The 13,592-nt window shown below is 47.9% G+C and overlaps 1 protein-coding gene across 3 annotated transcripts in view; it reads right to left on the bottom strand.

Moving 5' to 3' along the window:
• Positions 1-1,417: 1,417 nt before the first annotated feature.
• The window catches only part of DOC2B (double C2 domain beta), a 35,702-nt gene continuing 23,527 nt past the window's right edge, over positions 1,418-13,592 (bottom strand). For 2 of the 3 annotated variants that reach the window (XM_079797712.1, XM_079797713.1), the window contains 3 exons: positions 2,958-3,039; positions 2,118-2,214; positions 1,418-1,562 (listed from right to left, as the gene is read on the bottom strand). In XM_079797712.1, coding sequence (XP_079653838.1) covers positions 1,426-1,562; positions 2,118-2,214; positions 2,958-3,039 — 316 coding nt within the window. In that variant the 3' untranslated portion in view covers positions 1,418-1,425. Of the gene's footprint in view, positions 2,215-2,957; positions 3,085-13,592 lie in introns of all 3 variants that reach the window. The other variant, XM_079797711.1, reaches the window with a different exon arrangement.

Below are 13,592 nucleotides of genomic sequence, written 5' to 3'. Positions count from 1 at the left end.
GGGCTTCAGACTTGGGCCCCAATCCTTCAACCCCTCTTTGGAGACCCTAACTCAGGGTACAGACAGGCCACAGGCAGGTATCTTCCTCTTAGCTTTCCCAGAAACAAGGCCCTGTACTGCTGCCCAGTATTCCTGAGAGGGACATCAGTGGCCACAGTAGGGCCAGGATGCGTGGGGTCCCCCCGCTACAAGTCCCAAGGCCTGGGAGGGGCAGAGGAAGAGAAGTGGATGTGGACAGGAGGAATTTTTGCTTCTTTTCATGCAAAACAAGGGGCCCTTTTCTGTTCTGACGACAGCTAATCTGATGCTGGGAAGAACGAGAGGCAGGGCCCATCCTCCAGGTTCCTCAGGAGGAGAAAGGGATCAAAGGTGGGTGAACTGGGTCTGAGGATTGAACTTGACCCTGCCCCAACATCAGTTTCACCACAGGGCTTCCGTCATCCCCCCAGGGCTTGGAGCCCAGGCTGGCCTGGCCGCCAGGGATGGGGAGGGAGCAGGGCTGGGCACCATCACGCCTGGACCCCACTCCTGTCCTCACACACCCTTCCCCCAGAGAAACCCTCGCGTCCCTCATAGTGCCCCTGGCCCAGCCACCATTCTCTCCCCTCCAGGTCTTTGCGGACCGTCCCCACTGCCTGCACTGCCCCCCCTTTGGCTGCCTGACCTCCTCTAGGAAGCCCTCCCAGCAGAGTCATAGCACCCACAGGCGGGCCAAGCTGGCCATGGCATGCCTCACTCCCCACTGTAATGGTTCGTTTCCAGCTCCCCGACTAGATGGGAAACTCCCTGAGGGCAGGCCCTGGGTTTCAGCCATCCCCAGCGGCTTGTGAAATAATTGAGGGAAGTATTTGCCAAGTGCCCACGTTCACTAGGAGCTTCTGGGAAATTCACTAGACTCCTGGCTCTCAGGTTAACCTTTTCCCACCTGCCCCGTAATGCCAGAGATGAATGGATATAGTCAGAGTCCTGTCCCCAATCTCCTCCCCCAACACCCTCTTCCTAGTGTTTGACTCAGGAGTTCTCACTGGACCCACCAAGGTGCCCCTGCACTCCTGTTCTCTTAGCCCAGGTCCCCTGTGACTTACTGCTGACCTCGAGTAGGGTGCTCCCTCCTGGACGGCCCTGGCCCCGTCCCCGTCCCTGGGGTAGGTGCTGAGGCCAAGCTCCTCTCTGCCTATCTCTGGCCCTATCAGGGCCCAGGGGTTAAAAGCAGGTCGGGCCCTCTGCCCTTGTTGTCCCTCGAGGTGGCTGTGACCTCCATGGCCTCCAAGAGGGGGCTGCAGTGGTTCTGTGTCCGAGCAGGTGTCCTGGATCGCCCCCATCATGGGGGCCGAGGCCCTTGGTGGCAGCTGAGGAAGCCCAGGGCCAGGCCTGTGTTGGGCCAAGTGACAGGCAAGGTTGGGTGCGGTGGCAGGTGGGGGCCGGTCAGTCGCTGAGCACAGCCCCAGGGAGTTCGTTGGTGAGCGTGTGCCAGCGTTCGATCCGCTTGTCCTTGTTCTTCAGGCAGTCAAACCAGTGCTTCAGGCGCTCGCCCTTGGCATTGATGCCCAGAACCACACCGCCTGCAGGAGGGAAGTTCAGGGGGCAGCCAGGGGCCTGGGGCAGGTGCTCCCACAAGCCCATCCCTCTGGAACCAGTGCCCTCCCTCCCCTTCCCAGGTTCCATGCCCCAAGGCTGGACTCTCCACTTTGCCCACGGGGCTTTTAAGGGTGGATATTGGTCTTACTGCCATGCCACACTCTTGGCCCTCAAGATCAGGGCCCGGGACCCTGCCCTTCCTCTACCCAGGACCAAGGGAGGGAGATAAAGAGCCAAAAAGGGCCAGGGCAGCTCTACTGTGTGCAGCCACCAAGCCCACAGGGATTTGGGGCCACAGGGGCTCAGAGTGCAGCCCGAGGTGTGGACCGTCACCACCTCTCACGCCTGCTCCACCACAGACTCCTGTGTGACCCTCCCGGCCTGTCTCTCCCTGTCACACGGAGCTGGGCTGGATAATGTCTGAAGCCCCTCGTGGGGGGGCAGGTGGCCTGTGAACCCAGATTGCTCCAGAGGCCAGGAAGGAAGGGATGTGGTTTGATTCGGGGCCACTGCCCTGGGCTGAAGCCATTTCCTCTTACCAATGAAATCATTGGATTTTCCAATGTCGTAATCCCAAACGGTGACCTCCAGGGTCTTCTTGGCCAGGTCCCCATGCTTAATCTCATAACAGAACTCCTGGTGGCCAGAAGGGGAGAGTCAGGGCTAATGCCACATGGCCAGGAGTGCTCTGAGGTATGGGGAGGGCATGAACCGAGGGAGGGATGGGCGAATGGGAGGTGGTCAGTGCCTGGTGGTGGACAATGGTGGATTCTCATCCATCTCATCCACGTATGCCTGAGAGCCTGGCCGGGGTCCTCAGGGTCCCCTTCACTCCAACCCACCTGCCCCTTTGTCACTGAAGCCTCTCTCTCAAGGTTCCCAGAGCCTCCTGTTGCCAGATCAACTCATGTTTGGCAGCCTTGGTGTCCTTTGACTTCTCTTGGGTCTGGCTCTGCTGACCACGGGCTTCCATGGTGCTCTGCCCTCTGATGCCCCCCTCGCTCTCTGGAAGCGCCGCCTCTGCCTGCCCCTGCATTGCTCAAGCTCTGCCCGAGGCCCCTGTGCTCCCCGCCCTTCTCTCACTCCTCGCCATGATCATGTCCTACCCAGAGCTTCTCCATCTCCCTCATACCTCCTGCTCCACATCCAGTGCAGCCACAATCCCGTCAATTCCACCCTCTGGAACTCTAGGCTGCCCCCTCCCCTCCGCGTACATCACTTGGGCCTGGTTCAGCCTGGCCAGAGCCTCTCCCCTGTGCCCCAGGGCTGGGGGCTCTCCCGTAAGCCCCTCCCCACCCTCCCGCTGTGACCTTTGGGAACCCAGTCCCTCCCCCGGAGAGAGGGGGAGGACCTCCTGTGGCTTCACCCGCCCCTGGTACCTCGTTGAACTCTGGGTTCAGGGTCTTCTTTTTGACTGCTGTCTTATGTTTGGATTTCTTGTCCACATCTGGCTTCAGGTATCTGGAATTATAACCGATGGATAGGCAGGCAGGGGGTGGGGAGAAGCTGTGGGCACAGATGGAGCCAGCAGGGCTTGGAGGAGCACTTTGTCCCTGGAGAGAGACTCAAGGGCCTCTCCGTTCACCCTAATCCTGAGTCCCCGGCACTGCTCTGTGGCCAGGGTGGGCGGCCGGCTACAGCAGCAGCAGCAGCACGGGGCTCCCTCCGCACCTGGACCTGCTCACAGGCCCTTTCCCGGAGCTGACCGTGGAGCCTCTGTCCCTCTAGGAGAGGATGTTCCTGTGTCTGCGAGTCTAAGTTCACAAAGCTCACCTTCCTCACCAGGAAAACATTTTTAGCAGAGTCAATCCCTTGTTAGAGCTTTTTCTTCTTTTTTTAAAATTTGTTTAAATTGCAGATTTGTTGAGCTGTAATCCACATACTATAAACTTCAGCATTCTAAAGTGCAAAATGGCAGTCTTTGGTATATTCCCAGAGCTGTGCAGCCATTGCTGCTACCTCACTGGAGCTCTGAGACAGGAAAAGGCCTTTTGGGCAGCAACAACAATGCTTCCTAAGGGAGAGGGCAGCCGGCTTGTGGACCAGCTTCTCCACGGACATGAGCTCCTTGGACTCTGATGCCTTCATCTGAGGCTCACGGGGGCAGAGGGAGTTGCCCAAGGTCACCAAGCTGCCCAGCACAGGGCTGGTGTTCAGGAGCCGGGACAGGAGGCGCAGAACCTCCCCTTTACAGAGCCTCTCACCTGTTTCTATAGGTAACCTGCAGGTACTCTGGGGGTGAGGACCACATCTATCTCACCCACCACCAGCTTCCTGGCACCCATCTCAGTGCCTGGCACTGGGTAGGTCAATGAACATCTGTTGAATGAATTACTGAATTCCTAGAAGTGAAATTACCCACCCAAAGCCACACACGTGTCAAGCTTCTTCCTTCATTCTGCCCAATTGACCGCCAGAAAGGCCATACTGTTGACATGCAGTGCCCTTGACAAAGTGGAGTACCATCACCTTAAAATCAGCATCATGGCAGAGTGAGAAGACTTTTGTTCCTTCCCTTAAATTTGTAACAAGTTGGACAACTGTAACTCAATAAAGGATCCCCTGCTCAACACAAACATGCTTGAGAGATTCATGCATCTGAAGGTGGGCCTCCTGGAGTGAGCAGGGAGGTGGGCAGGGGAAGGGCAGGGATGGTAGCCACAGATGCAGCTGGGCGCCTGCCACAGCTCCAGAGTGGGGCAGAAGCTGTTCTCCCAGGAAGAGGCACCCCTCCCCTCTGCTCCTTCCCATCAGAGCAGACCCTGGTAGAGGTGCTGGGAAGTCTTAAACAGCACAGCAGGGCCAGCAGCCATTGCTGGCAGGGACTGGGGCTGTGGAACGCGAACTTGTTTCCCCCTACTTCCCCTCGTGCCCCCCCCTCCGCCCCCAACACACACACACTACCTGTCCTGGCAGAGACTGGTAGAGGCAGTGGAGATGCTTCTAAAACACAGTGGGGCCAGTGAACATTAGTAAAAGGGAGGTGGTGCTGGGAGCTCACAACCAGTCCACCACCCACCACATTCCCCCACCACAGTGGTGGCGCCTTAGAACTGAGGTGACCCCCACCATCCCAGTGGGTGTGCAGTATTTTCCTTAACCAGACTGATGCTGCTCCACAGTGAACCCCTCAGAGGCCCAAACAGTGCCGGTAACAGAAAACAAAGCTTGTAACACCATCTACTGGGACCAAAAGAAAGTGCCCTGCCCGCTGAATTGTTGAGAACAAAACAGTAGATAAGAAATGAGTTCACTACCCCAAATGGGTGGGCAGACAAACAATCCATCAAACACCATGAGCAACCAAGGTACCGTGGGAACACAGAAAGAAAATAAAGTCTCCAAAATAAAGTCCACCACCCTCAAAGTCCTGGAAGACCGACTTAAATGGCAGAGAATTTTAGGTGGTAGTTGTAAAGAACCTCAATGAGACACACGAGAATTCCGAAAGGCAGCTCCATGAGCTCAGGTATAAAATCTGTGAACAAAAGGAGTACTTGACTAAAGAGATTGGAATTACAGAAAGAACCAAACTGAATTTTTGGAACTGCAAAACTCAGTAAATGAGATGAGGAAGGCATTAGAGAGCACTGGAAATAGAGTAGATCACTTGGAAGAGTGAGCCCGAAGACAGAAACCCAGAAGTTAGTCAGGAGGATGAAGAGAGAAAACTAAGTTTAAAAATTGAATGAGCCCAGCTTGTGTTGCTCAGTTGGTTGAGCATCCTCCCATGCACCAAAAGGTCACTGGTTCGATTCCTGGTCAGGGCACATGCCTGGGTTGTGGGTTCAATCCCCGGTCAGGGTGTGTGCAGGAGGCAACCGATAGATGTTTCTCATCTCACATTGATGTTTTTCACTCTCTCTCCCTCTTCCTTCCTCTCTCTAAAATTAATAAAAACATTTTAATCAACAGTATACAGAATTTTGAGTAAAATGACTAATAGCAGTTCAACTTCAGAATAGGATTTTAAATAATTATAAAGGTTACAGGGGGAAAAGGGGGCATTAAAAATAACTATAACGGCTGCAATTTTGTAACAAATGTACAACATAACACCAAAATTAGAAGGACTATTGTATGTATGATACACTGTACACTAACCTAATGATAACCACAAAACAAAAATCCAGAGCTGAGATGTGAAACATAAATAAGAAAACAGAAACAAATCATAGAAAACTGCCAAACTAAAAGAGCAGATGGAATCACAATGGAAAAGAAACAATGGAAATACAGAGCAACCAAAAAATAAACGATAGCCCTGGCTGGTTTGGCTCAGTGGATAGAGTGTCGACCTGCGGACTGAAGAGTTCCAGGTTCGATTCTAGTCAAGGGCACCTGCCTGGGTTATGAGCTCGATCCCCAAAAGCAGGTGTCCAGGGGTCAGTCAATCAATGATTCTCTCATCATTGATGTTTCTATCTCTCTCTTCTCCCTTTGTCTCTGAAATCAATAAAAATATATTAAAAAAAGAAAATCCTACATAATAAAATGGTAATATGTAAATTACCATTACTCTGCTATGCCCACGATTGGGCCAGCAGGAGGCGCAGGGGGCGGGACTCAGGGTGGCCGGGGTAGCTGATTGGGCCAGCAGGACGCTGAGCTCGCGGCGCCACTGGCGTCTGTGTCATGGCTGCGCTGGAGGCTTTCGGAAGGCCTGGTGCACCGGCGGACAGCCGGCCAGCTCCCCCGCGATCAAAAGCCAAAGCGGGGGAGCTGGCCGGCTGTCTGCTCCGGCACAAGGCCTTTCGAAAGCCTCCGCCGCGCCGGAGGCTTTCGGAAGGCCTGGTGCACCGGCGGACAGCCAGCCCGCTGGTGCACCAGGTGCATGATTAAATCATGCACTGGGCCTCTAGTAAAAGATAAAATGGCTAAAGCAAGTCCTCATATATCAGTATCACCCTAAATGTAAATGGACTGAACTTACCAATCAAAAGGCACAGAGTAGAGAGATGGGTTTAAGAACAAGACTCAGCTACATGCTGCCTCCAGGAGACTCTGCTCCAAAGGCAAACATAGGCTGACAGAGAAGGGGTGGAAGATGATGCTCCAAGCACATGGCATCCAGAGAAAAGGGTATGGCAGTACTTCTATCAGACATAACAGGCTCCGAGATAAAAAAGGCAACAAGAGACAAAGATGAACATTTTATAACGATAAAGGAGACAATTCATCAAGAAGACAACACATTACTATATATGCACCCAACCTGGGAGCACCAACTTATATAAAGCAATTACTAACAGACCTAAAGGGAGAAACTGACAAAAATACAATTGAGGCAGGGCACATGAATACCCCATTGACAGCAATAAATAGATAATTTAGACAGAAAGTCAATAAGGAAATACCAGCATTAAATGACACATTAGAACAAATGTCTTAATATTTATAGAGTGTTCCATCCCAAACAACAGACTACACATTCTTCTTAAATGCAGACAGAACATTCTCAAGGATAGGCCACATGTTGAGGGCACAATACTAGTCTCAATAAACTTAAAAATGAAATCATACCAAGCATATTTTCCAACCACAATTCTGTGAAACTGGAAACTACAAGAAGAAAGCTGGAAAAACCACAGATAATGTAGAGATTAAACAACATGCTACTGAACAACTATTGGGTCAAGAATAAATAAGAGGCCAAAAGATACATAGAAACAAATGAAAATGAAAATGAAAATACATTTTTGGGATGCAGCAAAAGTGATACTGAGAGGGAAGTTTATAGCTTTGCAGGCCTATCTCAAGAAATGAAAAGTCCCAACTGACAATATAATATTACACCATAAAGATCAAGAAAAAGATGAACAAAGCGCATTTGTTCAATAGAAGGAAGGAAATAATAAAAACAGCAGAAATAAATGAAATAGAGAATAAAAAGAGAAATATCACGAAGAAAAAAGTAAGTAAAATCAGAAATGAAAGAGAAGTTACAATGGACACCACAGAAATACAAAGGATTATACAAGAATATTGGGAAAGGCTACTTGCCTCCAAATTTGATTACCTGGAAGAAATGGACACATTCTTAGAAGTATGCAAACTTCCTAGACTAATCATGAAAAAATGGAAAACCTAAATAGACTGGTCACTAGTAAGAGTACTGAAACAGTAATCAAAAACCTCCCCAAACCAAAAGTCCAGGACCAGATCGCCTCACTGATGAATTCTATCCAACACTCAAGATTTAAATCCAGTCCTTTCCAACCTCTTCCAAAAAACTAAGAAAGAGGGAATATTTTCCAACTCATTTTATGAGGCCAATCTTTACCCTAATACCAAAACCAGGCAACACAAAACACAAAAAGAAAATTATAGGCCAATATCACTGATGGACATAGATGCAAAATTCTAAACAAAATACTAGCAAATCAAATGCAATACATTAAAAAGGTCACACATCATGATCAAGTGGAGTTTATTCTAGGGATGCAAAGGTGGTCTAACATCCACAAATCTATCAGTTTGTTAACTACATTAACAAAAGATGAAAACCACTGAATCAAATGTCAATAATTTAAAAAATCATATGCTTATAATCAATGCAGAAAAAGCATTTAACAAGATACAACATCCATTTGTGATAAAAATACTCATAAAATGGATACAGAAGAAAAGTACCTCAACATGATATAGGCCATATATGACAAGCTCTCGGGTAACATCATACTGAAAACCTTTCCACTAATATCAGGAATGAGACAAGGATGCCCACTCTCATACTGTTATTCAACATAGTACTGTAAGTCCTAGAGCAATTAGGCAAGAGAAATAAATAAAAGGCACCTAAATTAGGAATGAAGAAGTAGAACTGTCACTATTTCCAGACAACATGATTCTATTTATAGAAAACCCTAAAGACTCCACCAAAAAACTATTAGATATAATAAACAAATACAATAAAATGAAGAGTACAAAATCAACATACAAAAGTTTATTGCATTCCTCTATAACAACAAAATATTAGAAAAAGAAATGAAGACAACAATCTCATTTACAATCACACCAAAAAGAATAAAATACCTGAGAAATTTTAAAGAGATGGTGAAGGACCTATATACTAAAATTATAAGGCACTGTTGAAAAAAACTTAAGACATAAAGAAATGGAAAAATATTTCATGTTCATGGATTAGAAGAATAGCATTATTAAAGTGGCCATATTACCTAAATTAATCTACAGATTTAATGTAATCCCTATCCATATCCCAATGGCATTTTCCACAAAAGTAGAATAAAAGATCTTCAAATCTGTATGGAAGCACAAAAGCCCCTGAATAGCCAAAGCAATCTTGAGAAAAAATAATAAAGCCAGAGGTATCACACTCCCTGACTTCACACTATTCTACAAAGCAACAGCAATCAAAACTATACTATTGGCAGAAAAATGGAACAGAACTGAGAGCCCAGAAACAGGCCACAAATGTGGGTAACTAATTTTTGACAAAGTAGCCAAAGGAACGTCTCTTCAATAAATGGTGTTGGGAAAACTGGAAAGCCATATGCAAAAGAACGAAACTAGACTGTATATGACACCATACACAAAAATTAATTCAAAATGGATTAAAGACTTGAACAATAAGTTCAAGTCCTGAAACAATAAAAGACATAGATACTAAACGTATGGACCTTGTTCTCAGAAGGGTTTTTGTGAACTTGAGCCCAAAGACAAGGGAAGTAAAAGCAAAAATGAAGGGGATTACGTCAAACTAAAAAGCTTCTGCATTGCAAAGAAATCATCAACAAAACAAAAAGGCAAGCAATTGAATGGGAGAAGATATTTGCAAATGACACCTCCAATAAGGCTAATCTCCAAAATATATAAGGAACCCATACAACTCAACAACAAAAACCAAACAATTGGATTAAAAAATGGGCAGAGGGCCCGGCTGGTGTGGCTCAGATGGTTGAGCGTCGTCCCATAAACCAAGAGTCATGGTTCCATTCTAGGTTGTGGGATTGACCCCAGTACGGGATGTGCAGTAGGCAGCCAATGGATGTTTCTCTCTCATGCATGTTTCTCTCTCTCCCTCTCCCTTCCTCGCTCTGAAATAAAAAATAAAAATAAATGGGCAGAGGACCTGAATAGATACTTCTCCAAGGAAGACATAGAGATATATTTTCATGCTCAACATCACTAATCATTAGGAAAATGAAAATTAACCTTTTGCACTCGGTTGTCGAGTGTGACTCGACACGGTTAGCATTAGAATAAAGGAATCGAGAAAAAAGCAAGCGAGTGCAAAGGGTTAAAACCACAATGAGATACCACCTCATGCCTGTCAGAATGGCGATTGTCAGTAAGGACATTTTGGGGAGGATGTAGAGAAAAGGGAGCCCTCGTACACTGCTGGTGGGAATGTAAATTGGCGCAGCTATTTTGGACAATAGTATGGAGGTTCCTCAAAAAATTAAAGAATATTGCTACTTAAAAATAAAAAGAGAGAGAATAGAGCTACTATATGACTCATCAATCCCTCTTTTGGGTATGTGCCAGAAAAATTTGAAAACACTTATTCATAAAGATAAAAATACCCCTATGTTCATTGCAGCATCTATCTATAATAACAAAAGCGTAATATGCTAATTAGACTGGACATCGTCCTGGATGACCTTCTGGATGAAGCCAGGGCTGTGAGGGAAGCCTGGTTCCCGGGTGCCAGAGGGAAGCCGGTGCAGGCAGCCAGGGGAAGGAAGGCCTACTCTTGCATGGTTTTCATGCATTGGGCCTCTAGTCTATATATACAGTATAAAACCCTAATATGCAAATAGACCGAATGGCAGAACAACTGAACAACTGTACAACCAAATAACCGGTCGCTATGACGTATGCTGACCACCAGGGGGCATGTGCCGAATATGGTTGGTGTCAGTAGCAGGCAGCAGAGTGTGGAACATAGCGGGTGTCGGCTGCAGTGGGATTGTGGAACAGGTGAGCGGGGCACCAGACCAAGGCGGGGCGCCAGTCACTGTCATTAGGGCAAACCTCTGGTGGTTACTGAAAATTCTTTGCTCCTGCGCGCTGCAGTCCCTCCCGGCACTTGCATCTGCTGCGGGCGCTGGCCCCACTTGCACCCGCTGCTGGCCCCGATCGCCCCTCAGGGCTTCTCCACCTCCCCTTGCTCCTGAGGGGCAATTGGGGCCAGCAGCTGCCTCTTGCACCTGCTGCTGGTGACGACACTGCTTGCACCCGCTGCCAGTACCTGGTGCTGGTCCCAATCGCTCATTGCCATCAGCAGGTGCAAGCGGCAGGCGGTGGCTGCCAGCCCCGATCGCCCCTGAGGGCTTCTCCACTTGCCCCTGTTCCTGAGGGGCGATCGGGGCAGCAGCCGCCATTCACACCCACTGCTGGCGCTGCCCCAATCGCTCCGCACCGTCGGCGGGTGCGAGTGGGCCGGCGCCATCAATGCGTGGGAGTGGCAGCAGCGGGAGCAGGGCTGCTGGCAGACAGACCAGGGGCCACGGCGGGAGGGGCTGGGCGGGGGCACAGAGGATGGGCCGAGACCACCCCCTGTGCCCACTGCAGCCTTACAGCCCACAGTTCCTTTCAAGGTACACGAATTTGTGCACTGGGCCCCTAGTCCAGTGGTCGGCAAACTCATTAGTCAACAGAGCCAAATATCAACAGTACAATGATTAAAATTTCTTTTGAGAGCCAAATTTTTTAAACGTAAACTTCTTCCAACACCACTTCTTCAAAATAGACTCGCCCAGGCCGTGGTATTTTGTGGAAGAGCCACACTCAAGGGGCCAAAGAGCCGCATGTGGCTTTTGACCCGCAGTTTGCCGACCACGGCCCTAGGATACTAGTACATACAAAAGGCTAATATGCTAAGTGTCCCTTCAATGGGTCACAATGATGCACACTGACCACCAGGGGGCAGATGCTCAATGCAGAGGCTGCCGTGAAGCGCACTGGCCATTTATAGAGAAACTGCACTACGGACCTGGCACCCACAAAGCAACACTCAGCTTCCCCTAAGTGGAACACAGGCCCTACCACCACCCTGGAGTGACAGCCCACCAAATCGCAGCCGACGCTGCCGACACCCCATGGTGCAAAATGCGGCCCACAGCCCAGCCCAGCCTGGAAACCGTGGCTGTGGGCACCAGGTAATGACGTCATGTAGCAACACCCAGCTTCCTCTCCCCAGCAACTAGCCTCCTTGCAGTTTCTTCAGCCCAGGAACACAACTTGCTTTGTAGCCAGGTGCAAACATTTTACACTTCAACCAAATGTCTATGAAGCATTTTCCCATGCCTCATCTCATTTGATCCTCACAGAAGTCCTGGAGTAGGTAGATAGGAGACTTGGTGGAATCCCATTTTCTTTTCATTAGCTGGAAAATGGAGATTTAGAAAGCTTAGAAACTTGATCTGACTAAAAAGAAGAAATGGTGGACCTTGCAAATGACTTCAGGTTTTCTCACTGCACAGAATATAGTCAAACACTGCTGCAGTTAAATATTTTATCCTTTGTTCTTCCTGTGTGATCTACAATAATAATCTGCATTGTATTGATATTTACTGCTATGTTGCTGACAATTACCTGAAAGAGAAGTTGGGGTGCTTCACTGGGCTGGAAAAAGTTTAGCTAAATCAGAAAGCAGGTCCAATTAAGCAAGTTTATTCTTTATATACATGTAAAAGGCTAAGTTGACGCGTGCATGTGAGATACAAATAAAGCTCTCACTGTCGCCAATCGCACTGTGTGTTTCGATCTGTCATTGTCAATCGTGAATTTGGTTGACACTTCTATTATAGAGAAAGGGTGAATAGCAATACTTCTAATAAAACTTCCTTTCAATGTACATGAATCCATGCACTGGGCCACTAGTTTTATATAATAGCCAAGACTAGGAAACAATCTAAATGTCCATCAGTGGATGATTGGATAAAGCAGATGTCACACACACACACACACACACACACACACACACACACACAATGGAATACTAATCCATAAGAATTTTGCCATTTGTTGAAAGTATTATGCTAAGTGAAATAAATCAAATGAAAAAGGACAAGAACAGTCTGATTTCACTCATAAGTGGGATACAAAACAAAAAGTAACAAACGAACAAACAATACAAACTCATAGATACAGACAACAGAATGGGGGTTATCAGAGGGGAACAGGGCGGGGAGGACAAAGAGGATGAAGGGGGTCAAGTACAAGGTGACGGAGGAGGCTAGACTTCAGGTGGGGAGCACGCACTAGAGTAAACAGATACCATGTTATAAAGTTGTACACATGAAATTTATATAATGTTATTAACCAACGTTACTCCAACAAAGGTAAAAATGAAAAATGCTTGCTGGTTTGAAAGGTAGAAAGTGGTATCTCATTGTTGCTTTACTTTGCACTTATTTTTTTGGTTGTGATTTTTACTACATAAATAATACTGGTTAAGTACAGAAACACTACAAAATAGGTATTGGCAGAAGTTGGGGGGGGGGGGGGCGGGGAATGAAGGCAAATCTCCACACAAAATCCTGTTCTCTAACAGCTTTATACCATCACCCCAAACTGGAAGCCAACAGCATGCACTTCGACGGCATGAACTGATCTGCAGCTTGTGGTTTATCTGTATGACAGGTGGCTGCTCAGCAAGAAGGGAGACTGGCTGTCCTGGCTGGGCAGCTCAGCTGGTCAGAGCATCATCCCGATACACCAAGGTTATAGGCTGGGTCCTTGGTCAGGGCACACACAAGAGTCAGCTAATGAATGCATCAATAAGTGGAACAACAAATGGATGTTTCTCTCTCTCTCTCTCTCTCTCTCTCTCTCTCTCTCTCTCTCTCTCTCTCTCTCTCTCTCTCTCTCATCAATACATTTTAAAAATTAAAGAAGAAACACTAACTACTGGCCCATGCATCCACGCGGCTGAATCTCCAACGCACTGTGCCAAGGGAAAGAAGCTGGATTCAAAAGCTGACACATGGTACGACTGCTTTGATGAGAAAGTCTGAAAAAGGCCAAACTGTTGGGACAGAAAACAA

This window comes from Cnephaeus nilssonii (assembly GCF_951640355.1).
Source record: "Cnephaeus nilssonii genome assembly, chromosome: 19".
NCBI lineage: Eukaryota > Metazoa > Chordata > Mammalia > Chiroptera > Vespertilionidae > Cnephaeus > Cnephaeus nilssonii.
This window is presented reverse-complemented; position numbering and strand designations above follow the sequence as displayed.